At 39.3% G+C, this 27,636-nt stretch overlaps 1 protein-coding gene across 4 annotated transcripts in view; it reads right to left on the reverse strand.

The window, feature by feature from the left end:
* Positions 1-7,812: 7,812 nt before the first annotated feature.
* epsti1 (epithelial stromal interaction 1) overlaps positions 7,813-27,636 on the reverse strand; it is a 28,899-nt gene continuing 9,075 nt past the window's right edge. For 3 of the 4 annotated variants that reach the window (XM_042070206.1, XM_042070209.1, XM_042070216.1), the window contains exons 3-10: positions 25,108-25,191; positions 24,117-24,190; positions 23,376-23,459; positions 22,810-22,883; positions 18,432-18,516; positions 14,744-14,814; positions 9,720-9,877; positions 7,813-8,162 (exon numbers count right to left, since the gene is read on the reverse strand). In XM_042070206.1, the coding sequence (XP_041926140.1) occupies positions 8,035-8,162; positions 9,720-9,877; positions 14,744-14,814; positions 18,432-18,516; positions 22,810-22,883; positions 23,376-23,459; positions 24,117-24,190; positions 25,108-25,191 (758 nt within the window). In that variant the 3' untranslated portion in view covers positions 7,813-8,034. The remainder of the gene's footprint in view (positions 8,163-9,719; positions 9,878-14,743; positions 14,815-18,431; positions 18,517-22,809; positions 22,884-23,375; positions 23,460-24,116; positions 24,191-25,107; positions 25,192-27,636) is intronic. The other variant, XM_042070225.1, reaches the window with a different exon arrangement.

The raw sequence follows: 27,636 nt of genomic DNA on the forward strand, positions 1-27,636 counted from the left end.
AATCAAAACACTAAACCACGGCTTCCTTTCCATTTCTTTTTACTAGTTGTTAATCCTATTATAATTGAATTGCTTAATTGTGTAAGAACACTAATGCTAAAACCATGCAATAATACAATCATTTGAGAGATAATAGTTATGTTAGTCTTCTGTAACACAAGAATTACCAGCGTTGATAATAAAAGGTCTATATATATATAAAAAAATTCACTAGTGGTGTATATATAGTAAGCCAGTAAGCCTCATAAGTTTTTGAACCCATGCTAAAGTTGACTAAAAAGAGGAATATAAAATCATCTTTTGGAAATTGATCTTAATGCCTTAAGTAAAATAATGAGGAAATATCCAACTTTTAAGGACACCAATTTTCAATTTCAATTTCAATTTAATATCACTTATAGAGTGCCAAAACATTGCACATGTCTCACGGCGCGTTAAACAATCAGAGAAGGCCCATGAGGAACAGGGGCGGGGAAAAACTCCCTAGAATTGGAGATACATGTAGGAAGAAACCTCGAGCAGATCCACGACTCAAGGGCCTGACCCATCTGCCTAGGGTCAGTACAGAACAGTAGGGTCTGCTTACATGATAAATGAATAAGTTAGTTAGGTGTAGAGAAAAGAACATGCATGAATCTTATTTAGTGTCAGAAAGTTCAAATAGTCCATTATAGGAAATGAATTGTCGTAGGGCAAGTAGTGGGTCAGGAATCCGGGCAGGGGGGACAGTAATAGGTGATCATAGCGCAGTTGTAGGGATGGGACTTCAGGTGAGATGAGTGAGATGAGGGCCAAACACAAGGATATTTCTTTGTGAATGAATAATGTATCGTAAATAAATAAATGTTCTTCCTTAAAATACAGGGGTCATAAATTATTCGCATCCCTATGGTAAATTCCCATAGAGGCAGGCAGATTTTTTTTTAAAGGCCAGTTATTTCATGAATCCAGGATACTATGCATCCTGATAAAGTTCCCTTGGCCTTTGGAATTAAAATAGCCCCACATCACCACATACCCTTCACCATACCTAGAGATTGGCATGGTTTTATTTCAGTTAGTTTCAGTTTATATATACACACACTAGACACTTAGACATTTCCATTCCACTCCATTATAGACAGAATACCAGCTAAGATCATTTTTGTTAAACCATCATTCTATTCCCAAGGGGAGAAGTTGTAGGACTTGTTGTTATGAGTTGCAGGAGAAGAGGGAGGGAGTGGAGTCCTTGAGAGATGTACTGTTTTTCACATGGCAGGTGGCAAAGCAGGCAGTCACATTATGCACCACTCTGCACTGCTCTTGTGTTGTCAGTCAACATCAAATATGTTATTGTTTCACAATGACAATTTAACATTTTAAATGTTTTCATTACATGTACTGGTGTCTGTTTACTTGAGTGACACAAATGATATGTGGCTTGGCATCATGGTGCATATCATAATACATTGATATGAGTGACCCAAAAGACACTCGTTCAAATGCACACCAACAAATGAATATGCTTTTTTCCTCTGCTCCACAATGTCTTTCTCATATACACATACAGTATCCTATGAGTACATATATGCAAATAACAGTTTTTCTTGACTTCCTTTCAAATTAGTCTTCACCGCTCTAAGTCCAAAGAGTTGGGCTCTGCTTTGCAAAATGATTTCGCCAAGTTATTAAATTAGCTTTAGTTTTTTTTCTTCCTCCGTCAATGAAATTAGGGCCCAAGATGAATCATCAGTCTATCAAAACCTTCACAGGCTCAAGTTGTATGATACAGTGAGAATATTTTGGTCTGGGTTATTTTGGATGTAAGCGAGGAGAAAAAAATGCACAAAAACAGTTTCATTGTAGAGTTACAGCCTCAGTTCTTTGGAGACCTGCTTTGGTAAGACACCACAATTGCTCTAACAAGGTCACAATATTGCAACCTAGTGATGTGAAACTAGGTTGGCTGTCTATAGGTCTCTGTTCATAGGTTTGCTGGCCATACAGTATGTCTCTCCCAAGGCTCCTGAAGTGATTATGCTTGATAGAAATGAGAATAGGATGGAAGTTCATTGGCATCACAGAAGATATTATCAAGACAGAGAAACCACAGTATGGTCAGGCCTTTGTTTCATGTAATTTCTAAATTAAGTCACTGAGTTTATTTGGCAGGATGCTCTCAGAAAACCAAGTTGACCCAAGTTTTTTGGGTTCATTATAATTGTTTATGGTGTTGTTGCACTCATTTTGACAATACCCTGCATGCGCTTTGGAGCAGTCAGAATGTTTTTGTTTTGATACTTTTATACAAAGCTTGAAATTCTATCCTTTTTCTCAATAAAAAAAAAAAAACAAAACAAACATTTAGAAACACATCACACTCGGGCAGACAGTAGAACTAATGGAGCAACACATATTTCTCATTTCAGTTTTTGTTTACATGCCTTGGTCCCTTGATGCTAATCCCCCTATTACTTGAATAGTCACTGACAGCTAGCATCCATGTTCAAATAAACGAGAATGTTGTAAACCATTCCTAGATTTACTCTGGTTTTTAATTAAGGCTCTCAGCTTGCTGGATACCCTCACAGCAGCATGGCCACAGAACAGTGTCCTGGTGGTCTCCAGCATGCTGTGGTTCCTATCTTCTTTACTCCTCTCCTGTTTGTAAGCAGAAGGTTAGGCAAACAGTCAGACAGACAGTGTATTATCAGATATTACTGTACTGTAGAAAAGATCAGATGGATTTCTAAGAAATAAATGCCTTGGTAGAAAAGGTTCACAGGACCAGCCATGTGGTAGTCCTTAGCCTCAGAAGCATTTCCCCCCGATGTCTACGCATGCCCATGGATATTAGCTGTGAGTCTACAAGGCAGGCAGCTGAATTGTTCAAATGCGTTTCTCCCAAACCAGAAAGACTAATATCATTGTAACTATATTACTACTGTATAGTCTTACAACTGTGCAGGTTCTATGAAGTGAGACTTCAATCTGGCAAAATGCCAGTTGGTGTGGAAATGAAAATAAAAAACTCTTAAATCATACAGTACAAGCTATGAGGGGATTCAGAGGTGTCAACAGATCGGTCTATTCCTTGTCTTGAGGGAAGAATCCATTAGGATATACTGTAGGAACAGCTTGAGACAGTGGTCAAGATCTCAGAGTTATATGACATACAATGTCAACTTCTTATCCTATGATAACTGGTTTGTACATTTCTAGACTTCCACCAATCCTCTTTTCATATCAAGATAAGATCAGAAGACAGGATAGTTTGCACTTTGCAGATTGTGTTTGTCTGTTAGATATTGCACCAGTCAATTTGAATCAGAACCGAGTGAACCAATGTGCCTTTCATCTGTCATTTTGCCTTTTTAGACCACAAAACCGATCAGAAACAAAAGTTTAAAAGTATGGTGACCGCCATACATTTTAGATTACTATTCTTTATTAGCTTCAGCTTATTGTATTTAAATTGCATGATTGAGAATGTATTTAAGCAACACTGTTTCTGTATTTGCTTGTGCAACACTATGTTTCTGTATTTGAGAATGCCGTTGTGTGTGGAAGAGAGACAAAGAAAAAGATTGCTTATGTGTTTGTTAGTGTAAAAACCTCACTGTCAGCGCTGTCAGCCAGCAGTTGAGGCGTGCCTCCGCAGCCTGTCTTGTGGAGCCGATTTTCCCCAGGAAGTACAGTGACTCAGTTGTGGTTGAGTGTGGAAATCTCTGCATGCTAGAGCCCTGCAGCTGGCATACTTTCCTAGTTCACTTCAAGGTCCTCTGTTGTCCTGAAGTATCCCTGTGTTCCTACCAGGGTAATATTTCAATTGCCACATGAAAAAAACACTACACAGAGTGCACACTCTGGCTGAAGAACCGACATGGTCTTAAATAATCCTTTCACAACACATTTTATTTTGGTTGATATTTTAAAACCATGAGCCATATTTTATCATCAACAATTTCAGTATAGCACTTCATTTTGATAGTAAATGACTGAAATACATGGTACTTTTAACACAAATACAAAAAAACAATATAAAATAACACCAACACACACAAAAACATAGAAAAACAGCCAAAAACATATCAATTAACTTTTCCGACACCCCTGGCTAATAACCTCCAGATCTCTTGGGTGTATCATTTCTTTATATTTTCCTCAAAATTCTTTTGTGATATGGGTAATGCTGTGACCTAATTTGTAGAGGGAACCACCCACGGGAAATCCCCTCCACTGTTGCTGAGGTAATCAGGGTCTTGCTAGCATGCCCATTCTGCTGGTTTCTTGGGGGAGTGGAATTGGGGATGGGGGTGGGGGTGTGGGTGAGGGCTTTTTCATTATAGTCTTAATCACCAGATGGATGTTTGACATCATCTTGAATATTGCTTTGTTGAACTGAGGAGATTTCTACCTGTCTTCAAAAAGTTAACTCACATAGTGAAGCATAAAATCCATAACATCTGGTACATCATTTCATCTACCATGAATTTCATATAACTGTATATTTTTTTCTGTTATAATGTGAAGAAAAATGTACGAGGAAAACAGGCAAAAGAGGTTAACATATCCAAAATGTAAATTGAGTTTTTCTAACTTCCTGGGATGAGATTGATCCTGTTTCCACAAAAATAAGCTGTGGCTCTTGTTCTATTGGTCATCAAACAGAACCCTGGGCCCTGAATCCTTTGTTCCTGGTGTTCTATGTTTCTTGTCTCTCTGAGGGCATAAAAAGAGTCTTTGTTCATGGTTTATTAGGTTTGCAGCTCTGGGAATGTCTCGTGCAACAGGATGTGATGATTGGATCAATGTGATTTGTGGCATGGGAAGAGTTCCTGGGCTGTGTGTGCCCACCTGCACTCACCTACCGCACGCACATCACCAGATGGAACAGCCTTCCCCTCCTACACTTCCTCATAATCACACTCCTTTTACATGAGTCACATTTACAGCGCATAAACTCTACTTAGCTGAAGTATAAAATGAGGCTGCAAAATAAGAGTGGAGAGTGCTTTAAATGCCGACAATGAACATTATGTTAAATAAAATAAGAAATAATAAAAACAAAATAAGAGATGTTTTTCATGACATACTGTGTATGGTATAAATACACAATAAAATGTTGCAAGCTTGCTGATAGTTCCTGATGGTTTGTTTTTCTGTAAATTAAAATAATTCTCTCATCAAGTTTGGTTCTTTAGTAAAATCAGTGATTTGAATGGTCAGGCCATCACTTAGATGTGTAAGTGCAGCTAGTTACACACAGAGCAGATTTTTTCCATGTGTAAGTCTGGTTTCCTTGCAGACCAAAGCCTCTATGCTACACAACTTATACACTGCATATTCATAAACATAAGCACATAATCCCATACAGACAATGCCCCTATGTGGAAACCTAATTGTTGACATTGTTGAATTGGCATTCAAACGGCATAGAAAATCATTTTTAAATATAGCCATAAGCCGCAATAAACAGAGTCCAAGCAATACTGAAATCGGCAGGTCGTAGCAGAGTGGAGGAGGAGGGCAGAGTCCAGCACCATGGCCAGTAGGAGATAGTCCCAACATCACCTTCAAGCCCAAGAACTTTGAGAATTATGTTTGATTGTAGACCTTGAGTCCTGTTGGCAGCTCTCAAAAAGGAGACTGAGGACCACTTCAACAACAACGACCCAGAGTGGGCATGACAGGTCATCCAACTGATCACCAACTACAAAAACAACAACACAACTGCCCACGGTGACACCTCACTGGCGGAAGAACTTAAATGTTCTTTCCGAGGTGGTCATCACACTCTCAACAGCCCACCACAGCAGCCACAGCTCTCTGTGCAGGAGCACGAGGTCAAGCATGTGCTTAGAACAATGAGCCCATCTTGAACACTGGGGGAGTTGTGTGAGGATGCTCTCACACAGGAGGCAGACACAGAACCACTGATCATCAATGGGGAGTGTGTGCAAATATTTCAGTTTTCAAGTTCCTGGGCACACACATCGCTGAGGATCTCTCCTGGTCCACCAACACCATTGCAGTGGTCAAGAAGGTTCAGCAGCGACTCCACTTCCTGAGAATCCTCAGGAAAAACAACCTGGAGGAGAAGTTGCTGGTGTCCTTTTACCGTTACTCCATAGAAAGCATGCTGGCCTATTGTATCTTCACCTGGTAGGCCAGCTGCTCAGCTGCAGACAGGAGGGCCCTCCAGAGGGTTATCAACACCGCCCAGAAGATCACTGGCTGTGAACTGCCTTCCCTGGAAGACATCTTCAGTTCCTGCTGCCTCAGCAGAGCAGCCAACATACTGTTTACTGTTCATTTTAACTAAATTATTACTATAAAGCGTCTGCTAAATACAAAAACCATCAGGTGAGGTTCACCAACAGGAGCATACAGTGGAATAGGGTGTGTTGAATTAGGATTTATCCAATAGTACCTCATTCAGGCATATGGGTCAAAGGTTATGTGCATTAACGCATGTCCGAAACGTCAATATGCTTTTTTGGAAGTTGAAGCGCCCCCTAGAGGCCAAAGGGCACCATATTTCATAGTTATTACGTTGGTGGGTGTTACAGTCGCTCCTGCTCTAATAGGAACTGGTAGTGCATTTCACCAATGGGGAACAACAATTAAAAAAGTTTGGATTGCCCTGAGCATAGGGGTGGCAGAGCCAGACGTCGTTCATCTGAGGAGCGCAAAGGTCGGGAGGTAACATATGCCTGTATGAGGGCATTCAAGTAAGTGGGAGCAGAACCGGAGAATACTTTGTAGGCACGCGTAGCCAGTGTAGCTAATACACGTGTAGCTTATTGCTATTACTAAAACACAAAGCCCAGGAGGTGTCATTGCGAGATTATGTGAGAGGAACATTTTACTGAAACATGCTCTCATTTTACTAAAACATGCTCATTTTACTAACTTATGTGCTCGTTTTTAATTAAATCCCCTAGCCTGACAGATCATTATAAACATACTTAAAATGTGTCACACATGCATAAATGTATGCTGTAATGTAGGCTCTATTTCTCCACATGCACAGTAAACCAGTGTACACCTCTGGCAACATGTCCTAGTGTGTGTGCCCAAGGACTGTGAGAAATAAAAATGCATGAATATGATGATGACATGCCATGCAAAACTTCAGCTGTCTTTTTAAGACACTTTTGAGCGTTGAAAATCAAAATGCAGTCTATTTCATCACAAAGAAATATTTCATACGCATAACATTGGACTAAGTATACTGAAAACTGCTGGGGTCATCAGCTGGGGTTTGGGTTAAAGGAGAATACTTTTTGGTGTATTAATAGTATTTTAATTGAGTCAAATGCAATGATATGTGACAGAACATACATAACATAAGGAAATCAAATATTCACCTGCCATCATATTACTGTATTAAAAAAGCTGATGGCAATTTTGTTGTTTGCCAAATGAATAAGAAGTTTTAACAGACAACTTATTTATTTTGTATCTAATTTTGTATCTTAATTTTGTATTTAAATACAACCCCAAAACAGAAAAAGTTGGGACGTTGTGTAAAATGTGAATAAAAACAGAATGTAATAATCTGCAAATCTCTTAAACGCATATTTAGTTGCAAAAAGGACACAGACAACATAACAAATGACAAAGAAAATGAAAAATTTGACTATTTCATGGAAAATATATGTTCATTTTGAATTTGATACCAGCAACATGTTTCAGAAAAAGTTGGGACAGGGGTAACAAAATGCTGACATGTTGCTGGCATCAAATTCAAAATTAACATATACTTTCTATGAAATAGTCCACATTTTCATTTTCAACATTTGATATGTTGTCTATGTCCTTTTTACTGCTAAATATGGGTTTACAAGACTTGTATATTATGACATTCTGTTTTTATTTGCATTTTACACAACGTCCCAACTTTTTCTGTTTTGGGGTTGTAGTTAGTTAATTAGTCCCTTATTGAGTGCCACTGAGATCTAAATATCTTTTCAATGGAGTCCTGGAACTTTAAAAGCAAGATTTCTGAAGAGAACACATCTTTCACGTCATGCTGAAATTCTCTCATTAACTCAAAAGATTATAGGCTTGCTGGAAGTCACCATTGCACTGACTGACAATATCCTCCACAAAGCCTTTCTCATAGTGAGGGAAATGACTTAAAAGCCTCATCACCACCCAATCCAAGTCAGCATCTACAAGAAAAAACATATAATAACATCATCACAATGAGCTGCCACAACATTAAAACTGGAGTATTTTCCAGGATAAAGAAGATGGGGGGGGAGAAAGTTTGAGGGAGAGAGTACAAAGCTTTGTTCTTTCATTCTGCATGGGAATTGGAATAGGAGTGGAATCCCAGATGAACCCCCTGACCGACCAGCAGGGCAGACAACAGCAGCTCCAGCTCCATCTAGGAGTGTAAGCGTCTGCTGGCAAGGGTGGGAGAGCATTTGTCTACACCACACCACATCCCCTCTGCCAACCCTGCTCCACAAATGGTGGCATCCTGATCAACCAACCACACACTAAGTGGGCAGAGCAGCTGAGTAACAAAAGGATGCCTCCATGACAACACAGGCAGTATGAGTACTTGAGTGAAAAGGCCCATCAAATAACCCTTGGGATGGTGCCAAGACACAGGAAATGGAGTAGGGCAAGTGGTGAGAGGGTATGAGCCTAATCATTGTGGTCATCTTGACAGACAGAGCAGATGCAGTATGGAGGGGCCTGATAAATCAGTGCTCACAGCAACTTAGAGACGAGATGGGACGCATAACATACTAAAAGCCAGATCTTGCAGATGAATGGTGTCACTATTAGTCACTATAATGAGTACAACAGAATTTCAATGCATATCCAGCTGAAAGCTTGCTGGGATAGCCTCGGCTTAAGAGTGAGACATGTATACAATGTCTTTGGCAATCAGAGGCAGGACATCAGATTTTGGAAATGGCTGGCTAACCCCAAACCTCAATGGTGGCTAATGCAACATATCATCTCTATGATTTTAGTGTAGCTGGGGCTGAGCACACAAATTTAATGTATCATTAAGGATTTTGGAAGACATGCAGGCACAAGGTGAGGCAAAAATACAGCATTTGCATGACAAAATCTTAAGAGAAACCATGGACAAAGCTGAGAAATTATTAACATATGGAACTAGTTTTCGATCATGGACAGGTTTTAAATGTTTTTAACTGTAGACAACTCCCAGCAATAAATACATGGATCCTACTAAAACAAAGTGGAACTATGTGCCAAATTCCTGTGCTGTGTGTAATATTTCTAAAAAATGAACTGGGCTGAAGATTTATGACTTTTGTATGATTATGAATACAACTGAAAGAAAGTTGTATGGGATTAAAGTTTCTTACTAAAAAGGATAAACAACTGTGACAGAGAAACAAAATAGTCCAACATGTTGTCCATTTAACCCATCTGACTTATCTCCACTCTTGGATTTTGTAAGTCATGATGAGCTTTAGTAAAAACCTTCAGGGTTTTATTTTTTATAATTTATAATAAAATAAGCTATGAAGTAAAAACTAGAACAACTGGTTTCCTTTAGTTAATATTTCCAAATGATTGAATCATTTCTTCAACTCCTATTTACTTCCCTCTGTTTGTCTGGATAGAACAGAACTCAAAGATCGAAAGTTGATGCATATATTAAACCAAGAACATGATACATATACTTTGTGTTAGAAGTAGTTATTTCAGTTATATTGTAAATCTCATGCTTGGCTCACCAAACTCCTCTTTAGTGTTGGTGCGGATGTGTTCTAGAGATAACACAGCATCCTCTTGTGGCTCTTGCTTCAACTGACAACCTCCATACTGTGTTCCAAAAGACTGCTCTGTGTTAGTGGTGCCAGCCTGCAGTCTGTCCAGGAAAGCCAGGTTTGCACTGTTCTCAAAACAGATATATAGCATTCAGACAACACACCAATCAGTTATCCAAAATACTGTATAGCTGCATTACTATTACTACAGGTACACCCCCCTCTCCCACACACACCATTACACCATAACCTCCTCACACACACACACACCATTAAACCAAACCCCCCAAACACATAGACCATATTACCCACACACCTTCCTCTCTCTACACACACACACACACACACACACAAACACACACACACACACACACACACACACCAATCCCCCCCCACACTCAATTCATCATTCCTTCAACTGTATGAAGTCTGCAGTACCATGAGATGAAAAACAGCCCCACACCATGATGCCTCCACCTCCAAACCTCACTGTTGGTATGGTATTAAGGGTGATGCACAGTGCCATTACTCCTCCAAACATGGCGTGTAATATGATATCCAAAATGTTCAATTTTGCTCTCACCTGACCAGACTACATTCTCTCAGTATTTCATAGGCTTGTCCAACTTTAAACTAGCTTTGACATGTTTTTCTTCAGTAATTGAGTCATGCGGGGTGAGCGTGCATAGAGGCCATGGCAGTGGAGTTTATATGTGTGGATTTACTCTGTAACAATTGAACCTGCTGCCTCCAAGTCTTTCTGGAGCTTTCTTCCGAATGGTCCTTGGCTCTTGGGCTACTCTTCTGACTATCCTTCTGACTTCCTGGTTAGAAATCTTACCAGGAGATCCTGTGCATGGCCGGTTGATGATGAAGTGATGTTCTTCCACTTACAGATAATGGCCCCAATGCTGCTTACTGGAAGATTCTGAAGTTTTGAAATGCATCTGTAACTAGTTCCATTGATGTGTTTTGCAACAATAGAGTACCGAAGCCATGATGTAGCGTTGCCAAGGCAGCAATTTCACTGGATCTAAACAAATCAATCTACCATTAGAAATCACCATAGCGGTGGCTTTCTTAATCTATTTCAATAATTTTACAACGTTTCTAAGACGTTAGTATATTTTTTTTACACTGTAGGAATCACATACTACAACATATATTCATACCAACACGATCAAATTTGTGACTACAGAGTTTTATTTTAGCATGGGTTTCCTCCGTAAAAGAGACCTGCATGTAACTTCACAGCATGCGGTTAAAATCCTTAAATTCACGGACGTGTTTTGGCTTTATTTTTTTGGCAAAAATTGTCGCTCTTAACAACCGCCAGTCTTTGAGAAGACGTGAAATATCCACTGGAATTTTGTTTCTTTCTATTACACCTGCCAGGGAATCCGTGTTATGTGGCTAAGCTGCTGCCTAGCAGGTAAAGCACGTTTAAATGGCTATAGTCTACACTTAAAACAATTTATTAGCTAGAAATGATGCCACATGTCTATACATTCAATGCTATTTAAGCCACTTCGAAAGTTTGTTTAGATACAGTGATTCTGCCGTCATGGAAACGCTACGTCACACTTCGGGACTCTATAAGGTTGCGAAGGTGATTTTGTGGGTTCTAAAATATGCTGCACGATATTCTGACGATATGCTGCACTGAATCCTTCACGTGTTCTTTCATTTGTCCAGCTAACTTTTCCATTGAAACTAGCCATTTATGATTGGTTACAAAGTCGACATTCTGAAATGTCCTGCATGATCAAAGTCAAATTAACCAGTCATCACGCAGCCACTGTGTCAGCAGTACGAGCGCTGACAGTGACGGTGCATTTCTGATGTCAGATTATTATTTACTAGACTCTCTCACGTTGCAGTGTTTTACTTATATGAAGTAGCATTAATCAATATGATGGTGATAATGAAGCAGAGGGGGGGATATCAAGACCAGAAGGGGGATAAATGCCCCCCATCCCCCTGACAAATCACACCCTATGTACCTTAAACCCCCCCCGTTAATGGAAAATGTGAGGTATGACCGTGGGTCAAAAATCATGATACAAACTGAAGTGCTGAGTGACATTCGAATGAGTTGACAGTCATATTATTATTATTATTTTGGAATATGACCGTCAACTCATTCGAACTCAGCAACCATAGGATTACATCAGAAAAATGTGTAGTGGTCTCTTGATTTTTTCCAGAGTTGTATGTAAGCAATATGACAGGAGTGGGAATGGTGTTAGGACCTGTTGGTAAAGGATATCACCACAGCCGTAATTCGGCCATAGCAAAGATGGTTGATTACAAAGATGCTTCCTGAGAGGCCATTTCCTGTCCCCGGGTATGTGTGCAAATAGGTTAGCAGTAGTACACACCCCGCACGAGGGGGGGCCATTATCCCCCATTTATGCAGTGATCGGGCTCCCTTTTTAACATTAAGGTCTATGGCAGAATCCAAGAATTCCCCAGAATTTGTCAAAGCCTTATTTTTCTGAGCAATGGATGCACGTTTCGGACACGGTATCATGATCTCCAAACCCTCCTTCCCATTTCAGGAGAATGTTGTGACAGTATGACCCTCCAGTCAGGAGAAAATCAACATTAATGAAGGTGTACACCAAATTTGTTTTGTACTCCGGCTTCTGTCTGGCGTGGAACAGAGGCGTTCAAACGTCAGTCATACGTCAGTGACACGCCCCTGTGCAGGCGGGGACTGAACCAGAGCCTGTCTCTGACTGAACTCCACTTTGCCCTCATAGACATGAACTAGGACGACCCATCTTTCTACGCATTAATTATCTTTGGCCATAGATACGAGGCCGAAGGCCGAGTGCCGAAGGTAATTACAGCCGTGGCAATATCCTTTACCAACACCATGATCACACGTGTCAAATTTATAGTTCAATTACCAACTACAGTAATTTAGTTTTCAAAAAGAAAATTGGGTTTTTGATTTTTGTTTCATCCTCCGCCCCCCAAAATAGTTTTAATCTTAGCCTTGCCATTTCCCGTTGCCAAGCCAACACCAAGTCAAATTCAGGGAGAGGCTATTGTGCTTGTGCACACAGTAGGCTAACTTGTGTAGCCTACTTACTTGTATGTCTCATATTATGTTCTTTTTACTCCACTTTCTCACTCAAATGTGATGTTATGAAATCGCTGTTCTCTTGCTTTGAATGAATGGAAAGTTTACGTTGGATAATTCAGTGCAATATGCACAGTGATTACTATCGATTAAATGCCCAAGTGGGGATGACCGCAGCAACAGGCGACCCACGAGCCAAAGCTATTATTCGGCCCGCCAGATTATTCTTGTAGTATCCTGTATATAGGAATACAGTGGTTTGATGTGAAAGTCTATAAATTGCGAAGCTGGCTCTGTGAGAGAACCATTGGATGATATGGTAGGCCTGCCCGGAGGAGATTCGAGAGACTTATGAACCTTTGGGAGCATGTAGAAGGCTTACGGCAATTAAACAATCAAGACTATTATCAACGGCTGTTGTCCAATCCAATAGACAGCACAAAAGAGAGATTAAAATAACTATTACTCACGGCCAAGGATACTGGGTGGATTTCAAAACAGGAGCATGATTTCCTCCTCATGATGTCAACATCCTAGGATACCCACCTTCTATGCTCTTTTTGATCCATTCTCCATGTAGATGCGTGTTGACTAACAGGTCATCCACTGGAGCGGCGTTTAAATATTAGCCCCTGGCCCGCCATCTATTGGCTAACAAAAAACTGGCCCGCCCCCAAAGTTACTTGCCGACCCCTGGCCTCGGATATCTGAAATTGTGATGACTCATGGAATGCCTCTCATCCTATCAGAAATTAATACATATTTTGACTGGACCTAACTGTTGTGTGTGATACAGTGTTGTTTGAAAGTTTGAGAACCCTCAGACATGGTCAGTTGTTTTTTACAAAAATGGTTTTATTTCAGTTAATAGCCTAATAGCTGGTCTGATTTGCATTGAGATGATCTAAATGGAAAGTACCCCATGCCAATCTCTAGGTATGGTGAAGGGTATGTAATGATATGGGGCTATTTTAATTCCAAAGGCCAAGGGAACTTTATCAGGATGCATAGTATCCTGGATCCATGAAATAACTGGCCTTAAAAAATAAAAATATGCCTGCCTCTATGGGAATTTAACATAGGGGTGTGTATACTTATGCCCCCTGTATTTTAAGGAAGAACATTTATTTATTTACGATATATTATTCATTCACAAAGAACATTGGTGTCCTTAAAGGTTGGATCTTTCCTCATTATTTTAATTAAGGCATTAAGATCAATTTCCAAAAGAAGATTTTTTATTCCTCTTTTTAGTCAACTTTAGCATGGGTGTATAAACTTATTTTCACAACTGTATGTACAGTACAGTATGTATGTATGTATGTATGTGTGTGTGTGTGTGTGTATGTGAGTGTGTGTATATGAAGAGTTTGGTTCCAAAACTCTATATCCTCCATTTTAATGAAACTACAGCAGTGATTCTAAACGTGAAAACGTGATTCTAAAAAGTGATTTTGGGGCAGCCGTGGCCTACTGGTTAGCGCTTCGGACTTGTAACCGGAGGGTTGCTGGTTCGAGCCCCGACCAGTAGGAATGGCTGAAGTGCCCTTGAGCAAGGCACCTAACCCCTCACTGCTCCCCGAGCGCCACTGTTGTAGCAGGCAGCTCACTGCGCCGGGATTAGTGTGTGCTTCACCTCACTGTGTGTTCACTGTGTGCTGAGTGTGTTTCACTAATTCACGGATTGGGATAAATGCAGAGACCAAATTTCCCTCACGGGATCAAAAGAGTATATATACTTATACTTAAACTGTTGCAGTAATCGGAAAGTACTGTAACAGATTAGAATCACATTTACATTTATTAATTTAGCTGATTTTTGGGTATTGAACCTATTGGTATGTTAGCAGTTGCTCTACAAGTTGAACTACAGTACAAGAACACAATAAAGTCACCATACCGTCTGTGCTTCATCCTCAGTTCCTGCTCCCTTTCTTCATCTCCTTTTACAGTTCCCACTGACATGACATTCTGAGGACAGAAAATGACTGAACTTAAAGCAACAGTATGCTGTTTGCCACTTTTGGGGTTATGTTTTTATAGGCAACTAGTTTTGGTATAATCTTCAAATTCATTTTGATGGCATATGGTTAAGGGAGAAGGGTTTGTGTTTGTGTCTATTATTCCTGCATGCCACAGTCCTCCAGTCCTCTCCAAACATGCCATGGTTGAGCTTCTGCAGGAGATGGCAGATCCTGAATCGACATGTGTGGTAATGACTAAAACACAATTTTCTAAAAGAAAACCCAGAGCTGGAAGAACAACAGAAAATAATTTATTTCCTGTTTGTATGAGGATCGGCTGCCAAGGAAGAATATCCTGGCATTTTGCGAACAAGTACTATTCTCCAACTTCTTCTCACTGCCGTAATATGAATAGTATCTATTTTGCACTTTTGGAGTATGGCTATTATGGTGTTAAAATTAGCATTAACACTAGGTTACATAGAGATTTGGCCATCACATAGTGCCCCCTGGCTAATACATTTTAATAAAGTGTGATTTTGAATTGTTCAGAGCCTGAAATGGCAAAGGCAGGAAAGAGTAGGTTACTGGCAGCTTTTGAGAAGTGTCGGTACCCAAGAAAAAGCTGTGGTGCTCCAAAGAGTAAAATGCAAAAATGGCAGTATTGAGTACTGGCCCAATTCAAGCACTGATTCAGACTCTTTTTTCTTGGCACCTTCCAAATTCATGTACAAAACACAGATTTCGGCTCACCCACACCTTTCTATGCTGTTTGTGTTTTATTTGGTCCTGTGAGGTGAGACCTCCAGCCTCCTCAAACTGATGGACTGAGTAGAGGCAGATATCATATAGCTACAGTAGGCCTACTGTATGTGATGAGCCACACAAAGGGGAGCCAAGTAAGACTGCACATGGACTGCACTAGGGCAGTGGTCCCCAAACTTTTTCTTCTGAGGGCCAGCTCGCTATGCCTGGCTCTAAGAGAGGGCCAGAGACTCAGAGTATATCAGTAACCATAAATATCTTAGAACTGTGAACAACAGCAGTCTACCTAGTTGAATATTCCATTACATTTAATCATAGGCTACTGAAATGTAATACCATTGTTAGCTGTGTTTATATTGCCATCATGCCATATCAGTGTAAAATGTAGCTCAAATGAAACTACAAATGAAAATACTAATAAAAAGGCGTAAGCATTCCCAAAAGTATTAGCAGGGAGTCCCAAAAGTATATTTTATTCAAAATGTGTGAACTCTGAACTCTGTGTCTTTGCCTACACAGCTCAAGTTGTGAACAAGCAATATCCTACAAATAATTTAAAGTTCTCAAACTATGAGAGGTTTATGAAATGCTGACAAAAACATCTGAAATGACCACTTTCACTCACCTTATGAGAACTTTGTGAATTGTGAATTAGAATGAACATTTGAACGAGTGGATAAAAAATATAAATAATTATCCCAGAAAGACCTAGAAATAAGACTTGAATAGAAGTTAATTAGTTATTAACAATTAATTGATAAACTTTTAGAATACTTTGAGCACTGATGCAGTCAGCATAGGCCTCTTACATTGTTTACAGGTAGCCCTACATTTCATTCCGTTTTCGATGGCAAACGCGAAACAGCGCCAAAACAACCACCAGTGGACAAAACAAGTATTACATGTGTACAGTTAAGACTCGCCATAGAGAATGAATGGGGGAAATTACGGAGGTTATAGTTTGACGATGTCGTACTCCCGTGCGGGCCAGATGCTATATACCACGGACATGTTTTGGGGGGCCACCCAAAATGAGGTGGCGGGCCGTATCCGGCCCGCGGGACGTAGTTTGGGGACCACTGGCCTAGGGGATAACCTCTGGGCAGAAACTAAACAGAGAGAAACAAACACTCCACTACAGACTCGTTTCTGTGATGATGCAATAAAGACACTGAGTTCACTGTGAAATCAATGTGTTTGTGTGGTGGGGGTGGGGGTGGGGGGGTAGATCCTTTGTATATTTAGTCAGAGATCCTGAGGACAAAACAGAACCATGGATTTAAGGGTGTTCTGTTTGCAGTGGCGAAAGAGTAAGGGGAATAGGTGGATTGACCTGGACATCACACCCTGGGAAGCTAATATAAAGAATCCTTTGCACAAACAGAGACTATGAAGGGGATTAAGCTGTCCTATGGAACCATCTCTGAAATAATAACAATTCTCAGAGGCCACAGAACCACATCAATACCCTGCCTTTCTACAAACACTTTCATCCACAGGTCTATGACATTTAGGTTGGAGCATTGTGTTACTTTGTCTGGAGACTCTCCAGACACTTAAGTCAATATGGTGAGAGGAAGCACAATCACACTGCCCTTTTCCCCTTGTAAGCACTCAAAGGGAAAAGTTATACACGGCATAGCACTCCCGAGGAACATGAGTTTTCAAAACCTACAGTTCTACTTGGATAGAAAACTCATCCATCCTGATGAGTCATTTTTAAGCCCATAATATCAACAATGGTAAAACAAATTTTGAAAGGCAAAGAGAAAGACATTTATTTGAAAAACAGTTATTATATTTATCTACCAGTTATACTGTGTGCATATTCACTTTTATAATTACCATATAGTCAAGTCATATAATAATAAAGTGATTTTGAGGACTAATAAAGTAGCCTACCACTAAGTGCACTAGAATATTTATGAATTATTCACCACACACCTGGAAACTGCTCTTTGAAATATACTTCAGTTCACCTTATTGTTCCCTGAAATGATATCATTACCACATTAAAACACCCTTGATGTTTCTCCTGTTTCCATTTGAAAACTTTAATAACAAAAAAATCAACAAACAACCAATTGATTCTTGTACTTCTGAAGTATCATAACAAAAACACAAAAAGGCTGTGACAAAAATTCTAAAATGGATTCATTCCTTTGCATTCTTTTATTACTACAGCAAAGAACCACAAAAACATCTCATTCCAATGTCATGGAGTGAGTATTGTCATCTTACATGAAAGCATATTTGTTAAGACAGCTATGTGGGTGATGTCAGTAAGGCTGGCCCTGTGATGGACACATTTGACTGTATCCTCCCACACTTCTTCCTGCCTAATATCCTGGCAGTGCTCCAGGTACTTTCAAGAGAACAATGTAGGTTATTCCACACCACTCTGCACCCATCTCACTCTCCTCTGTCCCTCACAGGCCCTGTAATGCTCTCAGCACTCAGACTTGAACTCTGGGAAGTCCCCTGAACTCTGCTTGCCTCTGTGGTGTAAGATCAGAGCGTTCCTCATTGACTAAACATGATGAGAGAAAAACGTTCCACGTATTTACATTTACAAAAACTTAATCATGTACCATAATTTCTGGCTCCATCAATAAGATAACAAGGAAATGATTGAGGAAATCAAACCCCCACAGCAGGCAGGCTTTCAGCTGACTCTGAAAAAGCTGGCTCTATATTGATGACAGCTCAAAGAGCATGAGCTGTTTAGTTTGAAAACATATAAGATGGGTCAATTGGTGTGAATTACTACATGGCAATGAGCTGTAACCTTGGTGCCAGAACTATGCCTCAGAGGCTTGAACCTGAGCCTGAGGGTGCATTGTTTGGCTACTTTCTTACCCCAGATGATGCTGGCACGGATCTTCCTGCTTCCACAGATGGTAACCTGGTCTGCTCAACCCTTTGAAGAAACTGCTCTTGCTTCCTGAAGGAAATCCACAAATACTTTTTCATTAGGTGCACTGGCAAATAATTTAGGTGCACCCAAACATTTTTTACAGCACTGACATAATAACTGACATGACATTGCTTTTGTCACAACACTACTACACAAACAATCGGCTGACGTTTCGACGCACTGCGTCTACCTCAGAGTCCAACTGAGGAAGACGCAGTGCGTCGAAACGTCAGTCGATTAATTGCACCACAATAGGGAGTTTTAAAAGTATTCGGAGTGCTCTGGTCATCCTGGGTTTAATCTCCTAGAAGTAGCTCAGCCTGTCTCTCTAATCCTATGGTCCTGGACTGTGAGCACCAAAGAGGCTTGAGCGCAAGTGACACCCTTCTTACAACAGAAGAAACGTTAGAAGAAGTACAACAGAAGAAACGTTAGTATGTCAGAAGAGAGAACAAAGAATTTTGATAGAATGTTGCAGATTATCACTGTAATTAGGTTACTATTATATGTTATGTGTGGCATATCCAGTCACTCTTGATTAAATTCAGTGCTTCTATGCTTTCTCATACCCTGACAGAAGTGAGGCTACATCTCTCTGGGTTTCCCGTCCATCTCAGTTGTTACTTGCACAGCTGGCAGTCCCACAGCACTACGTTAGCTACTGTCCTCCTCCTCCTCCTCCTCCTCTACTCTTCTCTACAGTTATCCCCTCCTGACCCTCTCTTGCTGCTTTAGCTGCCACAACAGCACTGGTTGAAGCTTGGAGTTGTACCATTATCTATTTACCTGTTAAATTGCTAAAATTTAAATAGCTGTTAAATTGTAGTAGAAATCAACAAGTGGTTGTTTCATATACATGTACTAGGTGACTGTTAACTTACTCTTTAATTTCCCCTGTGCACTTGCCCTGAGTAGAACCTCAATAAGTTGGTTAATGTTAGGGTGTCAAGAGTCTCAAACTTCACCCCATAGCCACTTTTTTTCCTCACCCAAAGAGAGAGCATTGTAACAAGCACTTCTTATTAGACACTTCCTAATGATCTGTAGGTACACAAAAATACATTACATATGGAACACATAAGTATGTGTGATATTACATAATTTGTTACATAGGTTGTTACTATGTACTTTATTATGTAGATACAGGGACGGAGCTACGTGGTGGCCAGGGGGGGCCATGGCCACCACTGGTCAAAGCTTGGCCACCCTGCTGGCCCCCCGATTGCTGCCGTTTTCGCCGTTTTATTTTAGTAAGATAGGTCTACATTTCAAGAATGTGGCAGCAGCTTGCCCACTGCCAACACTTTGCAAAGCAGGGACTGAACCAATTACTGCACTACACCCGATCTACAACCATTGGCCCAGTCAGGTAGTGTAGCCTACGGTTCTGATCAAATCGTGGGTAGTGCAGCAGCAGCAGCAGTGGGACAATTGCTTGTAGGTAGGACTGCGGTAGGGCTGTGTAAAGTCTTCGGTATTTTCGTTGCAAGAAGATTCATTTGGACTTTGATTTGCGGTAAGCGTGGATTGAAAACGAAACCGAACTCATCTCCTGCGACGTTCTCACGTGGATGTCGCTGGACTGCTCGACTGGTCGCTAGCAAGGTGGGATTCATTGACTGTTTTACACAGTCTATGATTGAATTACATGGTTTACTGAAAGAACCGATTAGCATTAAACTTGATACTTGATAGTTATTCACTATACGTTCATAGCCTTGATGTTATGTTGAACGATGAATGTTTTGTTTGATATTTGAAGGAATTATTCTGTTGTCTGTCAATGCTAAACTGGTTTTGATTTTGTTTCTGAACTCGCTAAACCTAGTAGGTCACTGGTTTAGATATCAAAAAGGGGAGATTAATACCTGATTGTAAAATAGGCCTATAGATTAAAAGCACTTGTTGCCATTGATAACCAGCAGTGATATTATTGCAGCACTTAGTGCTATTGTTAATAAGATATTACTGAAATTGTAATTCCAGTACGTACTGACATTTAGATAAAATAAGACTTTATTGTTTTGAGGTTTAGTCTAATCTGAATGAATTGCTACAAAGTGAAATTTCATCTTATTAACCAAAATAAGAGTTTAGGTAAACTAAGTTGTAATTTAAAGATAACTTTAAATCGAACTTGATAACTACTCTCTTGAAACCAAATAGGTTAATAGAAATTTAACTATATGCTCCTTATTACCCGAAAGAAGAGGTAATTACTAAAATACTTGAAAGTATAAAAGATTCGAAGCACTTAATTTCAATTCTTTATACATATTGTTTCATGTGATACCAATTTATGTTTTCTACTCTTATATAAACAAGCCAGCATTTCAAACTTATTTGATGGTCTGTGGTGTGTCTGATATTATTTTGTTGATTATTACTGTTTTAACTACTACTGCTCCCTATGAGCCAAGACACTGGTCCTAACATAGCATTACTTATCTACTACTTGAGGTAAATGTTACAGTAGTATACATTCAGAATCAAGAAACTTAAAATCATCTGGCAGTCTTTTCTCAGTGGTGTGTGTCAAGTGCTCCTTTTGTGAGACAGAAGGCAAAACTGAATATTCCTCCTGCATATCCTGTGGGCTTTTGCGGGCGGGAGCGGGACTAATGTTACAGATGCGGGCGGGAGCGGGACTAGAAATGGCACATTATTGCGGGAGCGGGTTAGCCTGGAGATTCCAGACCCAAATCTGAGAGATTAAGAGTCTGGCCACGAATAATGTAATGGCCCAACTTGAGGGGCAGCACCAAGAATACATTTGAAAATCTCACTGCACACAATTGGATAACACAATACGACCAATATTAACTGACTGATTCTGGACTTTGACGCAATTGGTTTTGAACACTACGACTGTCATCTGTTGACAGAATTTAATTATATTTGTGGTGGTAGGTTTGCAGAATTAACTTGGATGCAAAAGTTTTTACAAAACAAATTAGTGCAGCGGGATTATGATGCTAACCAGATTTAAGCACAATTTAGCCAGTCATCTTCTATGCTTTGCAGGATTGTTAATGTGCATGTAGGTTTGACAGAGAGACACAAGGAGAATCTGTGCAAAGGAGCACATAGTTCTACAATGAAAGAATTCCATCCAATTTAAATAGTACAACATGGAAAATCATTGTGTGGTGGTCAATGTTGATATTGTGGTGGGCCACCACAAATAAGTTAATGTATGGGAAACACTGCATCCATACTCATTGCCAGAGTCTCTCGCTGAGCAAATGCTTCCGCGAGAACTCTGGATTCCCAGGGTAAGAGAGGGTGGGAGTGGGACAGAATGTTGCGGGAGCGGACGAGCGTGGTACTAAAGAGTCTGTCCCGCGCAGTCCTCTAGTGTGGAATGTCCCCCGGGGACCAAGCGCTTATTTTCCGTAAAAAGCTAGTGGGGCTACATGCCCACCAAGTTTCATGAGCCCCGCTGTTTCGGTGTCCCAGGAATCGTTGACCAAAGGTGTAAACGTGCATGTAGGTTTGATATTGTGGTGGGCCACCACAAATAAGTTAATGTATGGGAAACACTGCATCCATACTCATTGCCAGAGTCTCTCACTGAGCAAATGCTAGTGGGGCTACATGCCCACCAAGTTTCATGAGCCCCGCTGTTTCGGTGTCCCAGGAATCGTTCAGGAAAATTCAGAAAATTCAGGAAGAAAAAATCCTATTAATCCTATCTCTGAGAGCGAGAGAGAGAGAGCGTATGGGTGTTTGTATTGTCATGTTTTTAAGGAACTATTTGAAAGAGCACTAGTACATTGCCATGGTGACACTTTATATCCAGTAAATAAACCTTAAATAAAGAGATATCAGTATGTTATTACATAATTGGCTGCATTATTACATTTGCAAAGTTTTAGATTATTGGCAAAAAGTTATTACGTTATTGGTTCAGAAATGCTATTACATTATTGGCAAGTTATTACATTATTGGCTTTAATACATTAAAATGATTATGTTATTGGCTATTATTACATTATCGGCAAGTTATTACATTATTGGCTTTAATACATTAAAATTATTATGTTATTGGCAGTTATTACATTATTGGCCGTTATTACATTATTGGCTGCTACAGTGTCTTTTGTAAGAAGTGCAGTGCTCTTTGTCTTTCTTTTCTTTTTAATGTATGTTATACGTATGTCATTATATGTTATATGTAAGCCTGTGTTTTCTGAATGGACCCTGCGTCTGGAAATTAGGTGATGATGACATATGCCAAAGGAAATAATAGTTTGAACTGAATATGTGTAACTTCATAGGGGATCAAAGAAAGCAATGAGAAAAAAAACACCCACATACATCAGGTGATCATGACGGTACATCTCTGCTCTCTTTTGATCCTCTTGCTGTCTCTTCTTCTCAAGTTTATCAGCCTACAACACAATTCATGTGTCATGTTTCAGGTGTGCAGATATACAGTAACTTCATTTTCACTGCACTAAATCATGCCAAATGATTCCATTCCAATGCAACACTAAATACATTTAGCACAAATCATCAATTTTTTGACATATGTGTGTTGACATCACCAGAATTCCATTCTGCAGTCTAAGTTAACACTAACAAGTCAGAGAAGTTACTACTTCATTAGTACCTGTGGTTTCAGGCTCTTCAGTTTACATGATTCATTGTCTTAACACACTCTAATGGTCTGTGCTCAGATACTCAGTCACACAAATAATCAATCGTGCAATAGTATTGTTATTGTCAGGTGCTTGCAGCAACTACTCAATATTCATGCAGTACAATATGACTAATATCACATAAACAGCTGGACAAATGGAAACTCAAGATGACTGTAATCACATGATGCAATAGAATTTTTATCTTCTGGAGGAAAACTTCTCAAGGAAAAGGTACCATACCTTCTCACGTTGTATGGCCTTCTTTATTAGAATCTCTTCTTCTTCAGCTTGTCTCTTTTTCTTTTCCAACTCCTCCCTCCTAAGCTACAGAAAAAATCAATGCACAATCACAATTCTTAATCAGATGGCATAACTATTTAACCTGCAGCTAGTGAGTTTTGAGCATTGAGCATAGAATGTCATCTAACAAAGCTGATTTGACAAAGCTTTCAACAGTATGCTGGGATATGATGACTGGCAACGAGAGGTAAGGAATGAACGACTGGCCATAGCAATCATCAATTTAGACCTAGGAAGAAGGTTTGTCCTATGAGTTAAAAAAGGAAAAAAGGGGTCTACTTTGTAATGAAAATTGTCTGTATTTTAAAAGCAGGTGTGATCCAGATTGTGGTTAGAAACATGAATAGGAAAAATGCACACAAGTGTACTAACTGTGGTATAAGCAGGATAATGGGCTCCACAGTGCTTGGGTAGCATACAGTAAATTAATGAAATTTGAGGTGTAACAGCTTAGGTAGTGGACACATTACCACCTAGAGTGTGCATTATTTTGCATGCTACCTTGACACTGTGAAATCCATTATCCCACATATATTACACAGTGTTCTCCATTATCCTTTACATGTTATGTGATATTTTTTAGAACATTGATTCAACACATTTCTAAACACACTGTTGAGTCGCTGAGAGGAGACTGCAAACTGTGTTGAAATTTGTCTGAAAAACATTAATAACCAGTACCTTCTTCTGGGGTCCTGCTTGACGTAACTCCATCTGCTGCTTCCGTCTGACATCGGCCACTGCTGTGCAACCACCTATACATTTATAAGAGATCTTACATTATGTGGTACATATACTTAGTATTTGTTTCTTGAAGATAATGAAGTGTATTACCTTAAAGTTGACATAGAATGGATTATTAACAGAGTCCTTTACCTTGTTCCCTAATGTTAACATAGAAGGTAAGCAACTTTGGTCTATCAAAAACATGCTCAGATGTTTTTTTACAAGCCCATTTAGAACCCTAGGGTGGGGAATAATTAGACTGGGGAGTAAAATGACCCATTTTAGCAGATATCTAGTGCCCCCTCATGGTTAACTGGCACCCACATAAATAATGAAGTGAACTTTACACTGATTATCTGCCTTGCAGCCAAAGACTGTTCACAATAGACTCCAGTAACTTCTTCCTGAATCTCCAACTGGAAGTGATAGGGTCACATGTGGAGGAGGGTGTTGATCAGAGGGATGGTTTGAATCACAGTATGTATTTTTAGTGGTCTGAGTTTACATATGACGGGTGGTGGTAGTGTAGTGGCTAAGGAGCTGGGTGGTAGTGTAGTGGCTAAGGAGCAGTAGCAAGACAAGTTATGGGCCAAGTAATATTTATACCTCACTGAAACAGGAAGTAATAGGCTATTACTTGAATTTTCCTAGACACTCCAATCAATATACAAAAGTAAAATGAGGCATGCCACAACAAAATGAGTCCAGTGTCGTGGAAATCCATTTTGTAATATAGTGATTTGAACGCAGAGAGGGTCGGAAAATGACAAATTTATGCATCTTCTAATTTCATCACAAACTCATGCACTTGGGCACCTCTCTGTGTATGGAAACATTCAATTTGTGCTCAAAATCATGCATTAACACCATCACAAAACTGATAAGATATGGCACAGCCCTGATTAAGACTAAAGTTCCTCTTTATTCTCCTTTCCTGCTCACTTACCAAGCCTTTCTGGGTGAATTTGTACTGGACCATGTTTGTTCTCCTCTTTAATTCTCCTCAAGTCGTCTTCTTCTTTCTGTGCCACTTCAGGAAGAAATATAACATCACTGACCAAATATACACATTACAATAACTAATATGTACAAATACAGTATTCACCCAGTACACTTACATGCATTCAGATTTTGTTCATTTTTGTAGCACCTGCTACATTTTGTAGCCTGACGTAGTCATACTCAATTCTAGTCAAAATTTGAGTCTGATACTGCTCCATTATGACGTGATTATTCAAACAGGTGTTTCATTCGTCCCCCATAGACATTTGCCAATATAGCCTGTTTTGCATCGCTTGTAAACAAGCATGCAATATGAAAGTCTGGGTTTGTGGAGAACACTAAATGGTCTACTGAATACGCGTGAAGTTGAACTTTAAATGAAAAACACTCGAAAATATGTACACAAATATATACAGCTAATGAAGTTGACTTTTGACCATCAAAAATAATTTGTCGCCTGTAACTCTGTGATAAAAGGACATCACAGGAAGATATTTGGCTGGTACAGTATATGGAGGTTAACATGCTCTATGTTTTTGTCCAAATGATGTCTGTCTACCATTGCACTCGGAGAAAACTAATGTTCCATTCATCACATAAAACATAAACAGTAAGAGTGGATAACGTGTGTTTTATCAAGCTGAATATGTAGCATAAGTTGGTAGAATGAGTTAAGTTCAATCTTTACTGGGCTAAAATCCCTTAATGAAAATCTGCGTTGGTCACAATCATTCAAAACCCCCAAACTCTATTGGTTTTCCCATGCTAAACAAAAGGAAAACATCTTTTCACAGGTGGTATAGATTCCTTGCATAAGTCTGAATCTCTGATACACCTGTGTGAAACTCCTTTGCACAATTCTTCAATCAGCAATCATTCATTATACATAAGAGATGTCTGTTCTGTGTTGCTATTTGCAAGTATGGATCTAATACACATTTAGACAAAGTACTGTATTGCCTATTTGGTGGAGAAAACGGTACAAAAGGTGTTTACTGTAGGTCTATTTCGATGAAAAATGACAAGTTGTAGTTCAATGAAATGTACTGTATCTTGCTAGGTATTTACTGTATGTCTTACATGTCAATGGCAGTTACATCTTGGGAGAAATGAATAAATTATTTTTTTATTTAGTACATTTTGTCTTTTCACAGTTTTTTTCTGATAGGCCTACCAGAAAAGTGAGGAAAGTAATGGAACAGACATAGCAAAAATGCTCATTTTGAGAACTAGATTTTGCATTTTGTTGTCCAATGTGTAATGATTGATTAAAGAGTGTTTTTTAATTGGCAACAAGTTGTAGTGTTTGAAGGGAAGATTTGCTTTTGCTGCATGTTTTAAGTGTTTTGAGAGAGTAACAGCCTTTTGCAAGCAAAATGTGTCATTTTGTCCAGAGTGCTTTTGTTCAGACACGGGTGTTAACTGTTTTGAGAGTGTGATTTCAGAGTTGACACAGGTATCAAAAAGATCGAGAAAAACTGTAACAGATTGTTATGTGGTGTTATTTATCATATGGCGTGACACCATATCATTTGGTGTGACATCAAGAAATTCTGTAAATAAAAAGGCTTTTGGGGTCTAAATCATACAAATATCAATGGAACAGATAGAAAATAAGGTCAGCAAAAGTCACAAGCATTTTCTTTCTTTTATATCAAGGTATGTCAAAATGAATATGACGTTTATTGAGATTGAGGACATATGCCTTACTCTATGTGTATTGATGAAGAAATATACTGTAAAATGTAATACATTTGCACAAGGAAATGCTAGATCTTGATGAAGTAATGATAGAAGATTATAATACATTGACTCACATTAAAAACAAAATACCCAATTATAATTTTACACACAATAACTTTCATGTCAAACCATATGACAATTTTAGTCACTACCACAACTAATTAGTGAATAAATATGAAATTCAACACAAAATCTAAAAGACCATACATATTTTTGGGAATGGAAGGGTCAGTACAACAGGACTAAGTGATTTCCATGCCTAATATCTAAACATTTTTCAACCACCCATTACCTATTTAGTGAAGAAAACAGCACAAAAGGTGTTTACTGTAGGTCTATTTCGATGAAAAATGACAAGTTGTAGTTCAATGAAATTTGTCTTGCCTAGGTGTTTACTGTACAGTAGGCCTTACATTTGACAGTTACATCTTGGGAGGAATGAATAAATTATTTTTTTATTCAGTATATTTTGTCTTTTCACAGTTTTCTCTGATACCAGAAAAATGAGAATGAAATGGAACAGACATAGCAAAAATGCTCATTTTGAGAACTATATTTTGCATTTTGTTGTCCAGTGTGTAATGACTGATTGAAATCGCACAGAGATTTGACGATAGGATGTGTTGTTTGAAGGCAAGATTTGCTTTTGCTGCATGTTTTAAACGTTTTGAGAAAGTAACAGCCTTTTGCAAGCAAAATGTGTCATGTTGGCCAGAGTGCTTTTGTTCAG

The sequence above is a fragment of the Alosa sapidissima genome, chromosome 2 (assembly GCF_018492685.1).
Source record: "Alosa sapidissima isolate fAloSap1 chromosome 2, fAloSap1.pri, whole genome shotgun sequence".
In the NCBI taxonomy this organism is placed as follows: Eukaryota; Metazoa; Chordata; class Actinopteri; order Clupeiformes; family Clupeidae; genus Alosa; species Alosa sapidissima.